The sequence below is a fragment of the Pristiophorus japonicus genome, chromosome 12, assembly GCF_044704955.1.
Source record: "Pristiophorus japonicus isolate sPriJap1 chromosome 12, sPriJap1.hap1, whole genome shotgun sequence".
NCBI lineage: Eukaryota > Metazoa > Chordata > Chondrichthyes > Pristiophoridae > Pristiophorus > Pristiophorus japonicus.
The window spans coordinates 130,106,431-130,129,038 of NC_091988.1; the positions used below are offsets into that span (position 1 = coordinate 130,106,431).

Consider the following 22,608-nt stretch of genomic DNA (forward strand, 5'->3'; position numbering starts at 1 on the left):
CATACAAAGCATTCCCGACAGTCTTAACCCTAATCGCCGTGGTAAAAAAAATTTTAAAGTTAAAGAATCTTTCACTTACCTTTCTTTGCAGTCTAAAAAGGTGTGTTAAAAATAAAATCTGCATAATTTAATTACAGCTCAAAGTCTCTTCAGGAACCCTTGTCAGCCTTCCATTCATTCATGTTGGTGGAATAAACGCCCTCAAATGAAGATTACTATAGCAATGTATGCACCTGTGAATATGCTCACAGGTTTGTACAAAATAGTTGTAGAGCTGTTGCTTCACTGGTACATTCGCAGCCTTCCGCGAGAGGTGGGCGCCGGAGGGACTGGAGTGCATCATCACCCCCGGCAACCAAATTTTAATTTGACCGTTTAAAGTTTAATTTGTTTAAATTGTCGGTTTTAGTGCCCCTTTAATAAGGGGGCATTTGATTTACATTTGTTTTACAGATGCAACAAAAATAGTTGTAGAGCTGTTGCATTGTGAGTGGCTTAGCCAGTCACGTGATGTTCACAAGACTCAATAAAACCCCAATTGGGTCTAGGTCATCCGTGATGAGGTGTGCAGTTGTGAGCCTAGTGGATGAACTGGTAACGTGTAGTGTGATTGTTAAACCTTTGTTAATAAACCAACTAGTTCTTTATAGCAATGTGTTGCTTTGAATTCTTAAACAAAGAACCCATGAAGCAAATACATTACAACTGTATTCAGGAGTGTCACTAACATAGAAACATAGAAATTTACAGCGCAGAAGGAGGCCATTTCGGCCCATCATGTCCACACCGGCCGACAAAGAGCCACACGGCCCTCGGTTAGCAGCCCTGAAGGTTACATATAAACCTATGAACAATGAACAATGGCGGAAACGTAAAGAGTATCTGGCCCAACCAGTCTGCCCCACACAACTGTGACACCCCTTACACGAAAATATTCTATACTCCACTCCAACTGGAGCCATGCGATCTCCTGGGAGAGGCAAAAAAAGATAAAAACCCAGGCCAATTGGGGAAAACAATCTGGGAAAATTCCTCTCCGACCCATCCAGGCTATCAAATCTAGTCCAGGACATTATCCTGGCTGTGTTCTATTCCCTGCAGTACTTACCACTATATCTGCGCCAGCCAACAAGAGTTTATCCAGTCTAACCACACTTACCAGCTCTTGGTCTGTAGCCCTATAGGTTACGGCATTTCAAGTGCCCATCTAAGCACCTTTTAAATGTGGTGAGGATTTCTGCATCCACCACCCTTCCAGGCAGTGAGTTCCAGACCCCCCCACAACCCTCTGCGTAAAGAAGCTTCCCCTCAAATCCCCTCTAAACCTTCCACCAACCACCTTAAAACTATGGTCCCTCGTAAAAGAACCCTCCACCAAGGGAAATAGGCCCTTACTATCCATTATATCCAGGCCCCTCAAAATGTTATACACCTCAATGAGGTCTCCTCTCAGCCTCCTCTGTTCCAATGAAAACAAACCCAGCCTATCCAATCTTTCCTCATAGCTAAGATTCTCCATTCCAGGCAGCATCCTAGTAAACCTCCTCTGCACCCTCGCTAGTACAATCACGTCCTTCCTATAATACGGCGACCAGAACTGCGCACAGTACTCCAGCTGTGGCCTAACCAGAGTATTAAACAATTTAAGCATAATCTCCCTGCTCTTGTATTCTATGCCTCGGCCAATAAAGGCAAGCATTCTGTATGCCTTCTTATAAAAGCAGAGAAGTCCTGCTACAACTGTACTGGTATTGGTGAGGCCACACCTGGAGTACTGCATACAGTTTAGGTCTTCGTATTTAAGGAAGGATATACTTGCATTGGAGGCAGTTCAGAGAAGGTTTATTAGGTTAATTCCAGAGATGAAGGGGTTGACTTATGAAGATAGGTTGAGCAGGTTGGGCCTCTACACTTTGGAGTTTAGATGTGGAATCTATATGGGTAGAGCTGCAGAACTCCAAAGGGCAAAAAACGTTAGTGGGAGTTGTGTACAGACCTCCAAACAGTAGTAGTGATGTTGGGGAGGGCATCAAACAGGAAATTAGGGGTGCATGCAATAAAGGTGCAGCAGTTATCATGGGTGACTGTAATATGCATTTGGATTGGGCGAACCAAACTGGAAGCAATACGGTGGAGGAGGATTTCCTGGAGTGCATAAGGGATGGTTTTCGAGAATCAACTAGGGGGGAGGCCATCTTAGACTGGGTGTTGTGTAATGAGAGAGGATTAATTAGCAATCTCGTTGTGCGAGGCCCATTGAGGAAGAGTGACCATAATATGGTGGAATTCTACATTAGGATGGAGAATGAAACAGAGACCATGGTCCAGAACTTAAAGAAGGGTAACTTTGAAGGTATGAGGCGTGAATTGGCTAGGATAGATTGGCGAATGATACTTAAGGGGTTGACAGTGGATGGGCAATGGCAGACATTTAGAGACCGCATGGATGAACTACAACAATTGTACATCCCTGTCTGGCATAAAAATAAAAAAGGGAAGGTGGCTCAACCGTGGCTATCAAGGGGAATCAGGGATAGTATTAAAGCCAAGGAAGTGGCATACAAATTGGTCAGAAATAGCAGCGAATCTGAACTGGGAGAAATTTAGAGCTCAGCAGAGGAGGACAAAGGGTTTAATTAGGGCAGGGAAAATAGAGTACGAGAGGAAGCTTGCAGGGAACATTAAGACGGACTGCAAAAGTTTCTATAGATATGTAAAGAGAAAAAGATTAGTAAAGACAAACGTAGGTCCCCTGCAGTCAGAATCAGGGGAAGTCATAACGGGGAACAAAGAAATGGCAGACCAATTGAACAAGTACTTTGGTTCGGTATTCACTAAGGAGGACACAAACAACCTTCCGGATATAAAAAGGGTCAGAGGGTCTAGTAAGGAGGAGGAACTGAGGGAAATCCTTATTAGTCGGGAAATTGTGTTGGGGAAATTGATGGGATTGAAGGCCGATAAATCCCCAGGGCATGATGGACTGCATCCCAGAGTACTTAAGGAGGTGGCCTTGGAAATAGCGGATGCATTGACAGTCATTTTCCAACATTCCATAGACTCTGGATCAGTTCCTATGGAGTGGAGGGTAGCCAATGTAACCCCACTTTTTAAAAAAGGAAGAGTGAAAACAGGAAATTATAGACCAGTCAGCCTGACATCGGTAGTGGGTAAAATGATGGAATCAATTATTAAGGATGTCATAGCAGCACATTTGGTAAGAGGTGACATGATAGGTCCAAGTCACCATGGATTTGTGAAAGGGAAATCATGCTTGACAAATCTTCTGGAATTTTTTGAGGATGTTTCCAGTAGAATGGACAAGGGAGAACCAGTTGATGTAGTGTATTTGCACTTTCAGAAGGCTTTCGACAAGATTCTACACAAGAGATTAATGTGCAAAGTTAAAGCACATGGGATTGGGGGTAGTGTGCTGACGTGGATTGAGAACTGGTTGACAGACAGGAAGCAAAGAGTAGGAGTAAATGGGTACTTTTCAGAATGGCAGGCAGTGACTAGTGGGGTACCGCAAGGTTCTGTGCTGGGGCCCCAGCTGTTTACATTGTACATTAATGATTTAGACGAGGGGATTAAATGTAGTATCTCCAAATTTGCGGATGACACTAAGTTGGGTGGCAGTGTGAGATGCGAGGAGGATGCTATGAGGCTGCAGAGTGACTTGGATAGGTTAGGTGAGTGGGCAAATACATGGCAGATGAAGTATAATGTGGATAAATGTGAGGTTGTCCACTTTAGTGGTAAAAACAGAGACACAGACTATTATCTGAATGGTGACAGATTAGGAAAAGGGGAGGTGCAACGAGACCTGGGTGTCATGGTACATCAGTCATTGAAGGTTGGCATACAGGTACAGCAGGCGGTTAAGAAAGCAAATGGCATGTTGGCCTTCATAGGGAGGGGATTTGAGTACAGGGGCAGGGAGGTGTTACTACAGTTGTACAGGGCCTTGGTGAGGCCTCACCTGGAGAATTGTGTACAGTTTTGGTCTCCTAACTTGAGGAAGGATATTCCTGCTGTTGAGGGAGTTCAGCGAAGGTTCACCAGACTGATTCCCAGGATGGCGGGACTGACATATTAAGAAAGACTGGATCAACTGGGCTTGTATTCACTGGAGTTCAGAAGAATGAGAGGGGATCTCATAGAAACATAAAATTCTGACGGGTTTAGACAGGTTAGATGCAGGAAGAATGTTCCCAATGTTGGGGAAGTCCAGAACCAGAGGTCACAGTCTAAGGATAAGGGGTAAGCCATTTAGGACCTAGATGAGGAGAAACTTCTTCACCCAGAGAGTGGTGAACCTGTGGAATTCTCTACCACAGCAAGTTGTTGAGGCCAATTCACTAAATATATTCAAAAAGGAGTTAGATGTAGTTCTTACTACTAGGGGGATCAAGGGGTATGGTGAGAAAGCAGGAATGGGGTACTGAAGTTGCATGTTCAGCCATGAACTCATTGAATGGTAATGCAGGCTCGAAGGGCCGAATGGCCTACTCCTGCACCTAGTTTCTATAAGAATGAGAGGTGATCTTATTGAAACTTACAAGATAATGAGGGGGCTCGACAAGGTGGATGCAGAGAGGATATTTCTACTCATAAGGGAAATTATAGGGGACGTAGTCTTGGAATAAGGGTCCGTCCATTTAAAACTGAGATGAGAAATTTCTTCTCCCAGCGGGTTGTAAATCTATGGATTTATCTGTCCCAGAGAGCTGTGGAGGCTGGGTCATTGAATATGTTTAAGGTGGAGATAGACAGATTTTTTAGTGATAAGTGAGTAAAGGGTTATGGGAAGGGAAGTGGAGCCGAGTCGATGATCAGATCAGCCATGATCTTATTGAATGGCGGAGCAGGCTTGAGGGACCAAATGGCCGACTCCTGCTCCTATTTCTTATGTTCTTATAACCATCTGGCCTGCTACTTTTAGTGATCTGTGGACAAGCACTCCAAGGTTCCTTTGTTCATCTACACTTTTAAGTGGCCTACCGCTTAAAGTGTAAACCCTTTCCTTATTAGCCCTCCCCAAATGCAATACCTCACACTTCTCTGAATTAAATTCCATTTGCCACTATTCCACCCACCTGACCAGTAGATTGATAACCTCCTGCAGTCCATGACTTTTCTCTTCATTATCAACCACACAGCCATTTTTGTGTCATCTGCAAACTTATTAATCATACTCCTTGTATTCAAATCTAGATCATTGATGTATACCACAAAAAGCAAGGGACCCAGCACTGAACCCTGCGGAACCCCACTGGAAACAACCTTCCAGTCACAAAAACATCCATCAACCTAATATTACCCTTTGCTTCCTACCTCCGAGCCAATTTTGGATCCAACTTGCCACTTTGCCCTGGATCCCATGGGCTTTAACCTTCATGACCAGTCTACCATGTGGGACCTTATCAAAAGTTTTAACTTGGAACTGAAAGTCATTTCCTTAGTTTAGGCCACATTGAGATGGCTGAAAGAGGCGAGTGTCTGGAATAGAGGTGTAATTAAGGAAGGAGCAAAAAAGATCAAGAAATAATATTTAATGCACAAATGCTTTTCTATTATGCATTTCCAAATGCCTGTTAAGTCTTGTGGAAAGGAATGTAGTTCCGTCATGATAACCTTCTTAAAAGCTTAAAGACAACCAAGAGATCTATTGGAGTGGTCACTGAGATGCTGCTCAAGCCACCAGCCCGAGCATCATTGCACTGATGGCAAAAGTTAGTCAACACAATCTTCTGGCCATTTCATCTGCCTGATAAAGCTCCATTTCCCTCGTTTGGGTCCGCCATATCGCTCCAGTTTCAATTCCGGCACTGCGGCTCTCCAGCCAATTAACCCTTGGGTGGTCTGCGGGATGGCAGGAGATGGGCCCACCTGGAGAATGACACCGAGAAACCCGAAATAAGTCTGGTGCCATGTGACAAAAATTGACGGATGGATAAATAGAAATCAAGAGATAGAAACAGAAAATGCTGGAATTATTCAGCGGGTCAGGCAGCATCTGTGGAGAGAGAAACAGAGTTGATGTTTCGGGTCGATGACCTTTCAAGACCTTTCCCTCCGCAATTGCTGTCTGACCGACTGAGTATTTTCAGCATTTTGTGTGTTTTCCCCCCCCCCCCAGTATTTTGCAGTTGTATTAGGCGATCAAGAGATGCATTTACAGATAAGAGTCTCATCGCCGAGAGCATTCAGAAACCAAGCGCAGGCAGCGGAAGGAGCGTGCGGCAAACCAGTCCCACCCACCCTTTCCCTCAAAGACTCTCTGTCCCACCTGTAACAGGGACTGTGCTTCTCATATTGGACTGTTCAGCCACCTAAGGACTCACTGTTAGAGTGGAAGTAAGTCTTCCTCGATTCCGAGGGACTGCCTATGATGAAGGATGGATAAATTGGGGAAAGTCCAGAACCAGGGGTCACAGTCTCAGGATAAGGGGTAAGCCATTTAGGACCGAGATGAGGAGAAACTTTTTCACTCAGAGTTGTTAACCTGTGGAATTCCCTACTGCAGAGAGTTGCTGATGCCAGTTCATTCGATATATTCAAAAGGGAGTTAGATATGGCCCTATGGCTAAAGGGATCAAGGGGTACGGAGAGAAAGCAGAAGAGTGGCACTGAGGTGAATGATCAGTCATGATCTTATTGAATGGTGGTGCAGGCTCGAAGGGCCGTATGGCCTATTCCTGCACCTATTATCTATGTTTCTATATTTCTATGATGAGAGATAGGTAGAGATATAGAGATACATAGATACCTTGAGAGATAGAGAGATGGATCGGTAGATAGATAGAGATAGACAGATAGGTAAATGGAGAGATAAATAAATAGAGATAACAACAGACAAGTAAATATAGTCATAGACAGGTAGAAATAGATGAATAGAGATAGATAGATAAATGATACATACATACAGTAGAAACAGTAGGAGTAAATGGGGACTTTTCAGAATGGCAGGCAGTGACTAGTGGAGTACCGCAAGGTTCTGTGCTGGGGTCCCAGCTGTTTACACTGTACATTAATGATTTACACGAGGGGATTAAATGTAGTATCTCCAAATTTGCGGATGACACTAAGTTGGGTGGCAGTGTGAGCTGCGAGGAGGATGCTATGAGGCTGCAGAGCGACTTGGATAGGCTAGGTGAGTGGGCAAAGGCATGGCAGATGAAGTATAACGTGGATAAATGTGAGGTTATCCACTTTGGTGGTAAAAACAGAGAGACAGACTATTATCTGAATGGTGACAGATTAGGAAAAGGGGAGGTGCAAAGAGACCTGGGTGACATGGTACATCAGTCATTGAAGGTTGGCATGCAGGTGCAGCAGGCGGTTAAGAAAGCAAATGGCATGTTGGCCTTCATAGCAAGGGGATTTGAGTACAGGGGCAGCGAGGTGTTGCTACAGTTGTCCAGGGCCTTGGTGAGGCCACACCTGGAGTATTGTGTACAGTTTTGGTCTCCTAACCTGAGGAAGGACATTCTTGCTATTGAGGGAGTGCAGCGAAGGTTCACCAGACTGATTCCCGGGATGGCGGGACTGACCTATCAAGAAAGATTGGATCAACTGGGCTTGTATTCACTGGAGTTCAGAAGAATGAGAGGGGACCTCATAGAAACGTTTAAAATTCTGACGGGGTTTAGACAGGTTAGATGCAGGAAGAATGTTCCCAATGTTGGGGAAGTCCAGAACCAGGGGACACAGTCTAAGGATAAGGGGTAAGCCATTTAGGACCGAGATGAGGAGGAACTTCTTCACCCAGAGAGTGGTAAACCTGTGGAATTCTCTACCACAGAACGTTGTTGAGGCCAATTCACTAAATATATTCAAAAAGGAGTTAGATGAAGTCCTTATTACTAGGGGGTTCAAGGGGTATGGCGAGAAAGCAGGAATGGGGTACTGAAGTTGCATGTTCAGCCATGAACTCATTGAATGGCGGTGCAGGTTAGAAGTGCCGAATGGCCTACTCCTGCACCTATTTTCTATGTTTCTATGTTTCTAGAAGAGGTATTACAGGTACGAGGCCATGTAGGAATGATGATGAGAAGGAGTTTGCATTTGTCACACTGGGGGAATACGAAGGCAGTGCCAGTTGGTAAGGGGAGACATGCTGAGTACTTGGTGTTCAGTACAAGATAGGTGCAGGTGGTAGAGATTTGGATGGGTTCCGTGTCATTGGGGAAAGTGTGGGAGGGGAATGCCAAATTCAAATTCTTCAAAAGGTAACCACACACCATTGATACAAATGTGCAGTCATTTTTGGCCCTCTGCGCTCCCCCCCATGGTTTCCTGGTGCCTTGTGACCAGCCATTCTTTGTTTCTAGTGAGAGGAAGATGCTGTTTCTCCTTGTGGGCTGACGGGTGAGGGATCTTTGGGTGTTCACTGTATTTGGTCTGTGCCCAGACAAAGCTGGCCATGTGATCTTGCGACCACGTAGTGGGCGAAGGATGCGCTGCTGCCACTCCAGGCCCAATCCCAGCCTCCGAAGGGTGCCACCTATTGCCCCGAGTGTGACATTTTCCTGTTTCCCACACCAGCTGCCCCGTCAGCTTTCTGAATGAGCCATCATGGGGGTTGACGTTCGGCAGGGTGGAGTGGGGAGGGTAGGAGGATGCTCTGTCCGTCCTCCATAACTTCAGTAGAAGAGCCGAGGAAACACTGGGCGGGGGAGAATGGCGTAACCATTAAATTCGCCCCCTTAATTTTGTGGCAATTGCTGCTGAATTAGGGAGAGTTTGGCACTGTGGGCCCACTAGGGGCACTAGGCAAAGATTTTCACCTCATCAGTCAGCTGAATTTGGCAATCAATGCCTGAGGTGCTGCCAGCATCAGGCACCCTCTTCCCGGTAGAATTGGGCATGGACACCTGAGGCCTACAACATAAGAACATAAGCAATAGGAACAGGAGTAGGCCATTTAGCCCCTCGAGCCTGCTCTACCATTCAAAGAGATCATGTCTGATCTGATCATGTGCTCAGCTCCACTTCCCTGCCCGCTCCCCATAACCCTTGGCTCCCTTATCGCTCAAAAGTCTGTCTATCTCGATCTTAAATATATTCAATGACCCAGCCTCCACAGCTCTCTGGGGCAGAGAATTCCAAAGATTTACAACCCTCAGAGAAGAAATTCCTCCTCATTTCTGTTTTAAATGGGCGATCCCTTATTCTGAATCTATGCCCACTAGTTCTGGATTCCCCCACGAGGGGAAATAGCCTCTCTGCATCGACCCTGTCAACCCCCCTCAGAATCTTATCTTTCAATAGATCACCTCTCATTGTGATATTGATTTTGTTAAAAGCTGCCCCTCACTGTCCAGTGCCGCCACTGGCCTGCTAGCACCCATAACCCCAGGCCTGATCCCCCGTGCCTCTTTCACCACCCCCCCCGCCCTGATGCCCCTGGTGCTTCCCACTCTGGAAAACTGCCCAGGGCACAATGGTAGTCAGCAGCCCTTTACTGGCTGCTGGCACCTGGCAGTGTCATACTCGCTGTGTCATAACCAGGGCGCCGCAAAATGATGCAAAGGAGACGGCCGCATATTATCTGGTGAGATCGGCTCATTTGGGCACAGGTGGCACTGCGTGGGTGGGCTGCGTTCTGGGCCCTGGCGTCATACCACGGTAGAATGGTCTGGAACAGTTTTACAGCAGGAAGAATCAAAGGGGTTCCAAATCAGAACCTTCCAAAAATAAAAATCCTTCATGGGATGTGGGCATTGCCCATCCCTGGTTGCCCCGGAGAAGGTGGTGAGCCGCCACCTTGACCCGCAGTAGTCCGTGTGGTGAAGGTGTTTCATGGGAGTGCCAGGATTTTGACCCAGCGACCCTGGAGGAACAGCCTCTTGCAGGAGGTGCGGACGAGGAAGTCATAATCCGAGGGACATAAGGAGACACTGCGCAGAAGCATAGGCCATTCCACCTGATTTAGGATCTACCATAACCAGAACTCATTGAGAGAATGAAAGGCAGTCAAACCTGGATGTACTTGCTGATAGGAGAGGCTGGCCGCACCTTCAGGTGATCAGGAGTAAGCAGCCTGCATTTGTCTCTCAATTTCTTCTGCTCAGCCTCAATCTGAAAGGAAAATAAATAGCGTCCATTGCAACTAGAGACTTGCTGGATTTAACCAGTGACACCATTAGTGCCCTCAGGGCTAAGTCAGACGCACAAGGCTAGTTACACCAGTTTTCAGCCCTCCCCTCTTGCTCTTTGTTGGGGTTCAGTTCCATGGCCACCCTCACTTAAGTGGGCCTTTCTTCATGTCTGAGCCTGGAGAGCATGTTGGCAGACTGTACAGTTGGAGGCCATCACCAAACAGTCCAATCCTAGTGTCCGCGCACACACACGCGCCCTTTCCAGCAGGGCGTTAATGGACGCACAGTGAAAGCGGAGAAACCCGGCTGAGTTTCCTGTCCCGAGTGCAGCGGGAGCTGAAACCAAGTATCGCATCCGAGCTGCTGCCAGAGCCGGGATCTCAGCACGGACCAATCGGAGCCGGGATCTCAGCACAGAGCAATCGGAGTCGGGACCTCAGCACGGACCAGTCAGAGCCGGGATCTCAGCATGGACCAATCAGAGCCGGGATCTCAGCATGGACCAATCAGAGCTGGGATCTCAGCACAGACCAATCAGAGCCGGGATCTCAGCACGGACCAATCAGAGCCGGGATCTCAGCACGGACCAATCAGAGCCGGGATCTCAGCACGGACCAATCGGAGCCGGAATCTCAGCACGGACCAATCAGAGCTGGGGTCTATGGTAGGTAACCACGTGCAGGTACAAGCAAGTGTTAGGAACAGGAGGAGGCCATTCAGCCCTTCAAATCAGTTCCGCCATATAATTAGACTGATTTGTATCTTAACTCCATCTACCCATCTTAGTGCCATTACTCTTAACACCTCGCCGAGCAAAAATATATCCATTTCAGTTGTGAAATTTTCATTTGACCCCCGACCTCAACAGCTTGATGAAGTGGAGAGATGAAGATCTCCATGGCCCCATGGCCCTTTGTGTGACGAAGTCATTGCGACATCACTTTATGTAGTGATTTCACAAGATCGCATGTTAATGGCCCATTCTAACTCCCCTGCCCAGACACCCCGATTGGACCATCCAATTGTTTTTTAAATGATGCCAGGGTTTTAGCCTACATTGCTCCATTCGGCAGCAGAAACAATCAACCAGAACTTGACATGTGTCCAGATCAGAACTGGGTGTCGAAGAATTTCCTCAAATCGATCCTAAAATGGCCCCTCGCTAGTTTGAACCTTGTTCCACTCCTGCACTTTAATTTAAAGTAATATTCTGAGTTAATTTATTTTATATTCTTAAAATTCTTGTGTATCTCCTCTTACATCAGCTCTGTGACATCTCCAGTCCAGACGCAAGAGTCTGGACACTGGGGACCTGATTCTTCTCTGCACTTAACATACATTAGGATTCATGCCATGAGCTATTAGTTTTTAATAAACACAGAACTCCTTCAATGTCTAGTTCGACCTTGACCCGCACCCTTGGAAACTGGCTTTAAAGCGAATGCTTCCTCACTCAAGAGGCCTCCTGCTATTTATAGGGCATTCTCCCTTAAAGAAAGTCTAACAAACAATTCTGCAGAGGTAATGTCATGCGAGTACTTCCTGGCAAGCAGGATATCTTGCCCACCAGCAGCCTGCACGGGGAAATCGTGAGGACACTGATGGTGGGCAAGGATTCCCCATCCCCTGCCAGTGTATAGCCAGAAAATTACCCCACAGTATCATTCTAAGACACTTCAATCACCTTTCCCCTCCACACCCTCCCCCCAGTTTGCTTCCCTCCTCTCTTAATGACGCTGACTCTCGCTGGGGTACAGCTCCATCCTTCAAGTGTGAGTCTAGGTAGTAAGTTAAAATGGTTTTTATAAATTCATTCTAGGGCTGTGGGTGTCGCTGGCAAGACCAGCATTTATTGCCCATTCCTAATTGCCCTCGAGAAGGTGGTGGTGAGCCGCCGCCTTGAACTGCTAAGGTCCGTGCGGTGAAAGTACTCCCACAGTGCTGTTAGGAAGGGAGTTCCAGGATTTTGATCCCAGCGACGATGAAGAAACGGCCGATATGGGAAGGTGTGTGACTTGGAGGGGAAGCTTTGTATGGCTTAGCTGCCAAATCAGTCAGTCGCTTTGGCAAGTCTCCTACATTCTATTATTAAACCATATTCTCATGCACAATAGACCCAGGCAACAACTACAGAAAGCTAATCTAACATAGATTATCCTTCCTTGTGGCTGAATACAAAACAAATGGAGGTAGAACAATTCCATTTATCGAGCAAAGGCTGAATGTGAAGATTGGGTCCAAGCAAGGTTGGAATGGGGAAGGGGAAGTAGCAGGGCTCCAATTGCAGCCAACAAATGGTTATCCAATTCCTTGGATTTTTCCACTGGGGAGAAGATGTGGCTGATGGATCCACTATGACAGGCACATCGCTTGTTCTTGGTACTGCTCCTTCCTCAGACCTGTGGGTCGTACTGGGTAAGATCAGAGAGCAGCCAAGCCCTTGCTGGGCCTCGTGCCTGCCAGCTTTCCCCAAGAACCAAACTTTGAGCTTTCTGAAGCCCCAGCCAAGCGGCGGTGCCAATCTCCACCTCAGTGTAATATATCGCCCATTGACAGGTGTTAGAAGTTAGAATTAAGAAGCTTATTTTAAACGTCTTTAATTAATAAATAACCTGTATGTTTGTAACTTCCTTTATATGCATTGATTGTATGTAAAACTCACTTATAAATGAAAGAAAATGGCTGAATAACATAAAATGGGTTTTAAAATGGCCAAAGGCTGAGAAGCAAAGCATCATGGTAAACTGAACCATTATTATGTTAACCATTTTTCTAACTGCTGATACAGCTTCATTTAGAGCCAAAGTGATCACGGCCAAAATTATTAATCAGTAAGATAAAGGTATGCAGCATGTACCATTTCTTATCATAATTTTGTAATGCCAAGCTCAGTATAATTCTGTGTGTCATGGTTTGTATAATTGTTCTCAGAGAAGTGATTCTTGCCACAGAGAGGGAGGAAAGATAGAGATAACATAGAAGGTCAAAAACAGTAGATATGATCTATTGTGAGGCTGCTTTGACAAGATTTATAGATATCAAGGTCCAAAAAATATACATTTAACAATTAATAAATATTGATCAACAGGCAATACAGCTCTCCGAGATCAGGTATTTTTGTTAGAAAACATTGAGGTATAATATTTGGACAATTCAGAAAACAGTGAAGCTGCAGATTTTCATTTTGAATGGGAAGAAAAGGGTATAAAGTAACAGCTCTTCTACCAGGAAGGCAGTGCGAATCAAGACAACATGAGATAAGAGGTCAGCACCACGGTCTCTCGAGCGGGCTCTATCGGGAATAGGCTGTGACTATCATTTGTTAAGTATTACTTTTTGTAACAGAACGTAATTTACTTAATAAATCTGTTGTTTTTACTCAATATACCTGTATTAAAAGCATTTGTTATAATCTGAACGAGAGTCTCATAGTTTGAATTAAATATAAACCCTGAGAATAGTTGAATTGCTATAATTAGAAAAGCAGCAAACAGCTGCTAAGCAATTAAACACTACACCAGTGTGGGTGGCAAATGGCCTCACACTGAGCGTGTGCAGGGCACGGTCAAGTAGAAATGGCGAGGTGGGCCCGCGACAGCTGGGCAGCGCCCGGCTCTATCGAATGTTCTAAACAGCACGCCATTTACATGTTGTGGGAAGTGAAGCAGAGCCCTGCGGCATGACTCTATTCTCCCCTCCTTCCTCCCCTTCTCTGAATCCCCTTCGAGTCCCGCTCATCTCGGATTCTGGAGATGAGGAGTGGATTTACCTCATCGCGCTGAGTTACCAGAAATCCCCATCTGTTTGCCCATTTCTTTGCTGCATCTGCCTCCAATATGACTTCTTTGATCCTGAAAGAAAATGGGTGAGATTTTCAATCAATTCATTGTAAAATATGTAGAACATGCAACTATCACTGTTTTTAAACTTTCCCATGTAACACCCATTCTGCACAGTCACTCCAAATCTGTACTGTATATTCTCACTCTGCCCCGCTTTACACTGTCACTCTGCACGGTCACTCCCAATGTAAGCAGTCACTCCCTCCAGCCCGCCCCACCCAACCCCCACAGTCACTCCCATTCGGGTCAATTTGGGTTCCGCCACGACCTCTCGGTTCCAGACCTCATGACAACCTTGTTCCAAATATGGACAAAAGAGCTTAATTCCTGAGGTGAGCGTGACTGCTCTTGACATCAAGGCAGCATTTGACCGAGTGTGGCATCAAGGAGCCCTAGTAAAACTGAAGTCAATGGGAATCAGGGGGGAAAATCTCCACTGGCTGGAGTCATACCTAGCACAAAGGAAGATGGCTGTGGTGTTTGGAGGTCAATCTCAGCCCCAGGACATCGCTGCAGAAGTTCCTCAGGGCAGTGTCCTAGGCCCAACCACCTTCAGCTGCTTCATCAATGATCTTCCCTCCATCAGAAGGTCAGAAGAGGGGATGTTCGCTGATGACTGCACAGTGTTCAGTGCCATTCTCAACTCCTCAGATAATAGAGCAGTCCATGCCCGCATGCAGCAAGACCTGGATGACATTCAGGCTTTGGCTGATAAGTGGCAAGTAACATTCATGCCATACAAGTACCAGATAATGACCAACTCCAACAAGGGAGAGTCTAACCACCTCCCCTTAACATTCAACAGCATTACCATCGCCGAATCCCTCACTATCAACATCCTGGAGGTCACCATTGACCAGAAACTTAACTGGATCAGCCACATAAATACTGTGGCAACAAGAGCGGGTCAGAGGCTGAGTATTCTGTGGCAAGTGGCTCACCTCCTGACTCCCAAAGCTGTTCCATCATCTACAAGCCACAAGTCAGGAGTGTGATGGAATACTCTCCACTTGCTTGGATGAGTGCAGCTCCAACAACACTCAAGAAGCTCGACACCATCCAGGACAAAGCAGCCGCTTGATTGGCACCCCATGTACCACCTTCAACATTCACTCCCTCCACCGGCGCACCGTGGCTGCAGTGTGTACCATCGACAGATGCACTGCAGCAACTCGCCAAGGCTTCTTCGGCAGCACCTCCCAAACCCATGACCTCAACCACTGGAAGGACAAGGGCAGCAGACGCATGGGAACACCATCACCTGCAAATTCCCCTCCAAGTCATACACCATCCTGACTTATGTATCATAGTTCACCACCACCTTCTCAAGGGCAATCTGGGGTAAGCAACAAGCCCACATCCATGAATGAATACATTAAAAACATATGCAGTCACTCCCACTCTACAGTCACACCCTCTACCACCATGTTCATTTACTCCAAATCTTTACTATAATTTCTAGCTGTTCTGTATATTCCAACCTTGCATAGTCACTCACACACTACACTTTCTGTAATTTAGTTTACCTACAGATGTGGAAGGAGTTGAAAGTTGGAATGATTCAATTATTGCTGACTCATCAGATAGTCTTATTACAAGTAGAGTACCAGTCGCATAATCCTATATCAAATGCACTAGAAACAAAGTCCAAGAGAAAGTCAGACTTTAAGTCTGAGTCCGAGTCAGGCAAACAGACAGTCTGAAGTTGTAGAGAGTTAAAATGTAAATCAAGGGCATCCTTTGCAGGAAAACTTTCCTCAGGATCAGCCTCGAATGTTCGACACCATGTTTGGAAGGTTTTGTTCGAGACAGAAAACTAGTGGTTAAGTTTGATTTGTAAATATGGCAAAATAAGTCTATGGGCTACATTTTACACGTTTGTGCAGATCGCCCAAAAATGGGCGATACTTCCGGCGTGGACGGAAAATGGGTTTTCAGATCGCCGGCTTCTCGCCCATAGTCAAAGCCCCTAGTCTTCATTTTTGAAATTGGGCATTACTGCGAGCGATATGAAATGGGCGGTAGCGTTAAATCGCACAGACCTTCTGCCGTAAAGTGTCACCGTCCTTAGCAACGGCATGGCAACGCTCGATTCCCGCGATTCAGGAGGTCAAGGGTCATCATGGCATGTGCAGAAGAGGAGACAGAGAGGGAGCTGAGAGGAACTGAAGGCGTGTGTGGGTGTGGTGTGGCTGCTTTGGGAGGAAGGAGGGAGATTTTAGAGCTTTATAGCAAATAGGGAAACAAAAAGTAGCTGTTACCAGCCACATATTTGCTCGAATTTGGCCTATAATGGAGGGAGAGGAGGAGGCATCACAGCACACTGTGGAGACTGACGCTGGAGAGAGGTGGGCGAGGAGCACATTGGAGAGCGCATAAGAGCCAGGAGGTTCTCGGGTGAGGCAAATGCCTCCCTCTGCAGGAGGTCGAGTTACGCTGGGGTGATTTGACACAGAGAGGGTGTGGGAAGCCCACCCCAAAGGCCTACCAGAAGATATGGACTGTGATAGCGACCAAGGAGGTGCATGAGGGCAAGCAATGCCGCAAACGATGGAACGACCTTGTGGGATTTGCAAGAGTAAGTATTACATTATTTACATGCATTTATGTATTATATAATTTGATTTATATCAGTCATGAGTGACTATCAGCAGATGTGAGGTCTTTCACTTTTACCGGGAATGTTTTACTCAAAGCCTGCGGTCACGCTGCACATCTTTAGGTAAAAAATTATAATTATCATAATAATCATGCTTACATCTGTCAGTTATGTGTTGTATCAGTCTCTGTGACAGTACCTGGCAGTGCTATTACGCAATGATCTCATGCCATGTCGTCCGGTCACCTTTTACATAAGAAGCTATCGATGATGAGGTCTGTGCAGAGGCGAATGGTTGGGGGGGGGGCCACCAGTCCCCAGCGACATCACTGAGATGGAGGAGCGGGTGCTCGCACTCGTGGGGAAGCACACCCGGACAGCCACGGACGCATCTGCAGACCCTGAAGTGATGCCACACGAGTAAAGCTTACACCATTGCGTGATGTAAAGTCAATAGATGCCACACCTACTCATATTCAAATAATCATATATGATAGATGATTTCTAAAATTGTCCTAGAAATAATGCAGGCCTAATGAAAATCATTGCAATGCAAATGTGTTGATGGTCATGAAATGTGATGTCTGTGATGATTTTGAGAGCGGTGGTGCTTTTGTCGTGCATATGCTGTGTGTAGCGCTGGACTCACCTTGTGACCCTAGCACCCCCTTCTCCTCTAATAACCTAATTTGTGTTTTGCAGCTCAGCCAACAGTGTGGCCCCAGGCAAGGCCACAGAGGCCAGAAGGTGGGGGCATGGGGAAGTCGGCGGATGATCCTACTACATCTGTCAATCTGCTGGGTCTGTTCTCCACGAATGAGAGCGCAGACGTTGAAGAACCTGCATCGCTATGCTTCAGAAGCCATTCTACCCCAAGGCCATCTCGTAGTCCTCCGGTCATTCCCGCCTCCACTCTGGAGGTACCGGCCCAAAGCACCTCGCCTCAGGGCACCCCACGTCCTCAGGACGGCGCCGACCCTGCAGAGACCTCGTGGATGCAGCAGGTCTGGTCCACGAGCGCCACATGAGAGCAGAGAGATGGTACAGTTGTCCAGGAGGACTGTAGACATTGGTGACCAGCTCATCAAAGTATTGGAGGGCATATGACCGAGTACATTCCGCAGATGGTGGAGGCCCTGGATGCGAACGCCAGGAATACTGCTGGCACAGGCCTCCCAGTGGTCCCCGAGCGCGGCACTCCACCCCTAGGTTCTGCACCATCACTGTGAACGATAGATGAGAGCAAAGAACCAAGATCCTGCTTCTGCATCAGAGAATGTTGTCCACTCGGCAACCTCCTCTCCCCCGCCGTTCCCATGCAACCACCGCCTCTGCCTTCAACCCCCCCCAATGAGGCACCACCTGAGGAGCTCCTCGGCCAGGCGCCATGGAGCGAGGAGGGGAAGGGATAGAGGTGGGAAGAAGGAGGTGGGGGGGGGGGGGAAGGAAAGTGAGCTGCATGTCCGCAGGTGATGGTTGTGTTATATCTCCATCTGGGTGTATGCAGGGGCTGGGGACCATGCTCCTTCTTTGCCTTTGTATTCTGTGTTGCTGGACATTTGATTGATGTCAATGATGGAAAAAATGGGGTGTGGGTGGTAGTGGGGTGTTTTTGCCTGTGATACTTATGATTTCAGACCACTGTTGGTATAACATTTTTTTATTGAACATAACCCTTGTTGCTAATTGTCTTAGATAGCTGGACCGTTACACACAGGTGATTCCTTACCATGAAAGGGTTAAATAAAACTTAACTTCAATCAACGTAAACTTTAACTGGCACCAAGGTAATGACCACCATTGATGTCTGAACTGCACACACACAGCAATGTGTCAGTGTTGTCACTCACAGCAACGTTCTTTCAGGCAAATCGTTCAGGTATCAGCTCCTCTCGCAAGAGTCTTGCAGCTATGTAGCCACCACAGACCCTTTCCTGCAGTCTGAAGGGGGTGGTGGACATGGTTGCATAGCTAGCCTGATTGTGTGGCCCGAGGTCAACATCCAGGCGCTCATCCTCCTCTTCCTCTCTCTCCTGAGGTGGAGCATCAGTCCCTTCTGGCAATTCTTGGCCCCTCGATAGCCAGATTATGCAGCATGGAGCAGGGTTGTATTGTAGCTCCCCTCCCGAGTGGTCCAGACATCTGAAGCGCTGCTTAAGCAGTTATTGTTTTCTGGACAACATTGCATGTGTCTCTGTGGCTCTGGTTGTATTGCTTCTCGGCCTCGGTGTGGGTGTCACGCAGAGGGGTCATCAGCCAGGTGGCTAGGCCATATCGGTTATCACCAAGCATCCAGCATTATCCTCGTGGCTGACTCTTAAAGATGTCAGAGACAGCGCTCTCATGCAGGATGTGAGCCTCATTGAAGGTGCCCAGACATTTGGCATTCACTGCCATGATGATCTGATTGTGGTCAACAACTAATTGGACCTTCCGGGAGTGAAATCATTTTCTGTTACGAAAACGCTCCCGATCCTGAGAAGGTGGCCACATGACGATGTGAGTGCACTGTATAGCTCCCTGCACCCTAGGGAACTTAGCAATGCAGTAGAATGCTCCAGCCCTGTCAGTCTGAGCCTACATGGTCATGGGGAAGCTGATAAAGTTCATCCTTCTCGCGTAGAGGGCTGTCCGTGACCTGACTAATGCAGCGATGAGTTGCATGGTGAGAGGGCAAATCTCGACCGTGGAGGCCCAAAAGGAACTGGATGCATAGAAAGACTGTGCCACGGTGACCTTGACCTTGACTGACACTTATGTCCTGATGGCAGGCTGCATATATGGCCTGATGAGCTCACATATTTAATTGATCACCACCTTGAGAAAAACTCCAGAGTCAATGCAAACTCCCCCGAAGTTGAAGCAGCCTTTTAAATGAAGCGACCTGCGATTTTAAAAATGGCAGCCACACCGCTGGCTTTAGTTCAGAACAGTTCCACTTTCTCTGGGCAGCAATATTGTGGGCGATATGTGTGCGAGGTGGTGAAAGTGATGGTGGGCGATCCCCTGAGCGTTAGTTTTCGACAAAAAAAAATGGGCGGGCGGTATTATTGAATCTTGGCATTAATTCGGTGCGGAAAGTAACGCTAGGCGATATCATGGGCGTTGATTTCGCCCATTCTGATGATTCCACCCAAAAAAAGTGGGCAGGCGGTATTATTTTTCCTGGCATTACGGACATGCAGAAAGTAACGCTCGGCGATACATTTCCAAAAAATGCCCGTCAGTTTCCATTTTGTGGCTAAATGGGTGATATATGGGCGTTATAGGTACAGCGGTAAAATGGATGGTAAGTGGGCGTTAAGCATGCAAAAAAATTGGAAAATCTAGCCCTATATATTTTGTTATGTATAACCATGCAAGTTATGTATGATAATTGTTTGTTATAATTACTTCTTCATTACGGAGGGAGAAGTGTAATATAGTTCTACCTAGTGGACTACTGTGGTAATGCAACTAATGCTATATATAATAAAGAAGTCAGGTCACCTGACAAGTTCCTAGCGTTAACAGCCATCTTAAAGTCTGTATGTTTGTGACGTCGTTCATATTTTAATTTTCACTCCAAATCTAAACTTTAATTCCCATCCTGCTCTGTATATTCCCACACTGCAAGGTCGCACTTACTGCACTGTCACTCCCACTGTGCATTGCAATTCCCACCGGACCCTGTCACTCCCACTCTACAGTGTCACTGCAACCTTGCTTTATAATTTCCCACTCTACATGTTCACTCTCAATGCACTGCCACTCCAATTCAATACTGTCAATACCGTTCTACACCGTCATAGTGCACCACACAAGTGGCAGCACTGTGATAATGGACGGTCCCAGACACAGCACTGTGATAATGGACTGTCCCAGTGAGTGCACTGTGATAATGGACTGTCCCAGACACAGCACTGTGATAATGGACTGTCCCAGTGAGTGCACTGTGATAATGGACTGTCCCAGTGAAGCACTGTGATAATGGGACTGTCCCAGACACAGCACTGTGATAATGGACTGTCCCAGTGACATACTGAGATAATGGACGGTCCCAGTGACACACTGTGATAATGGACTGTCCCAGACACAGCACTGTGATAATGGACTGTCCCAGTGAGCGCACTGTGATAATGGACTGTCCCAGTGACACACTGTGATAATGGACTGTCCCAGTGAGCGCACTGAGCTAATGGGCTGTCCCAGTGACACTGTGATAATGGACTGTCCCAGACACAGCACTGTGATAATGGACTGTCCCAGTGAGCGCACTGTGATAATGGACTGTCCCAGTGAGCGCACTGTGATAATGGACTGTCCCAGTGACATACTGAGATAATGGACTGTCCCAGTGACACACTGAGATAATGGACTGTCCCAGACACAGCACTGTGATAATGGACTGTCGCAGTGACATACTGTGATAATGGACTGTCCCAGACACAGCACTGTGATAATGGACTGTCCCAGTGACACACTGTGATAATGGACTGTCCCAGTGAGCGCACTGTGATAATGGATTGTCCCAGTGAGCGCACTGTGATAATGGATTGTCCCAGTGAGTGCACTGTGATAATGGACTGTCCCAGTGACATACTGAGATAATGGACTGTCCCAGACACAGCACTGTGATAATGGACTGTCCCAGTGAGCGCACTGTGATAATGGACTGTCCCAGTGACCGCACTGTGATAATGGACTGTCCCAGTGACTGCACTGTGATAGTGACAGCATTAGATAAGAACATAAGAAATAGGAGCAGGAGTCGGCCATTAACCCCTCGAGCTTGCTCCACCAGTCAATAAGATCACGGCTGATCTGATCCTGGGCTCATCTCCACTTCTCTGCCCGCTCCCCATAACCCTTTATTCCCTTATCGTTCAGAAATCTGTCTATCTCCACCTTAAATATATTCAAAAACCCAGCCTCCACAGCTCTCTGGGACAAAGGATTCCATAGATTTCCAACCCTCAGAGAAAAAATTCCTCCTCATCTCAGTTCTAAATGGCCAGCCCCTTATTCTGAAACTATACCTCCTAGTTCTAGATTCCCCCACGAGGGGAAACATCCTCTCTGCATCCACCTTGTCAACCCCCCTCAGTATCTTACACATTTCAATAAGATCACCTCTCATTCTTCTAAACTCCAATGAGTACAGGCCCAACCTGCTCAACCTTTTTTCATAAGTCAACCCATTTCATCTCAGGAATCAACCTCGTGAACCTTCTCTGAACAGCCTCCAATGCAAGTATATCCTTCCTTAAATACGAAGACCAAAACTGTACGGGGTGTGGCCTCACCAATACCCGTACAGTTGTAGCAGAACTTCTCTGTTTTTAAACTCTATCCCCCTTGCAATAAAGGCCAACATTCTATTTGCCTTCCTGATTACTTGTACGTACATACTAACTATTTGTATTTCATGCACAAGGATCCCCAGTTCCCTCTGTAATGCAGCATTTTGTAATCTCTCCCCATTTAATAGTAATTTGCTTTTTTATTTTTCCTGCCAAAGTGGATAACCTCACACTTTCCCACATTATATTCCATCTGACAAATGTTTGCCCACTCACTTAGACTGTCTATATCCATTTGCAGATTCTTTGTGTTCCCCTCACAACTTGCTTTCCCACCCATCTTTGTATCATCAGCAAACTTGGCTACATTACACTCGGTTCCTTCATCCAAGTCATTAATATAGATTGTAAATAGTTGAGGCCCCAACACCAATCCCTGCGGCACCCCACTAGTTACAGTTTGACAACCGGAAAATGATCCATTTATCCCGACTCTGTTTTCTGTTAGTTAGCCAATCCTCTATCCACGCTAATATATTACCCCCAATCCCATGAGCTCTTATCTTGAGCAGTAACCTTTTATGTGGCACCTTATCGAATGCCTTCTGAATAACCAACTACATTACATCCACTGGATCCCCCTTTATCCACCCTGCTCGTTACGTCCTCAAAAAATTCCAGAAAATTTTGGAAACGTGATTTCCCTTTCATGTCCCAATGACAGCACTGTGATAGTGGGCTAATCCAGTGACAGGAGTATTACAGTTGCCTTCTGTCTT

General features: G+C 46.6%; 1 protein-coding gene across 1 annotated transcript in view; it reads right to left on the minus strand.

Moving 5' to 3' along the window:
- Positions 1-5,540: 5,540 nt before the first annotated feature.
- LOC139276868 (uncharacterized) overlaps positions 5,541-22,608 on the minus strand; it is a 48,286-nt gene continuing 31,218 nt past the window's right edge. The window contains exons 6-8 of the mRNA XM_070894865.1: positions 13,876-13,957; positions 9,988-10,086; positions 5,541-5,892 (exon numbers count right to left, since the gene is read on the minus strand). Of these exons, the coding sequence (XP_070750966.1) occupies positions 5,737-5,892; positions 9,988-10,086; positions 13,876-13,957 (337 nt within the window). The 3' untranslated portion in view covers positions 5,541-5,736. The remainder of the gene's footprint in view (positions 5,893-9,987; positions 10,087-13,875; positions 13,958-22,608) is intronic.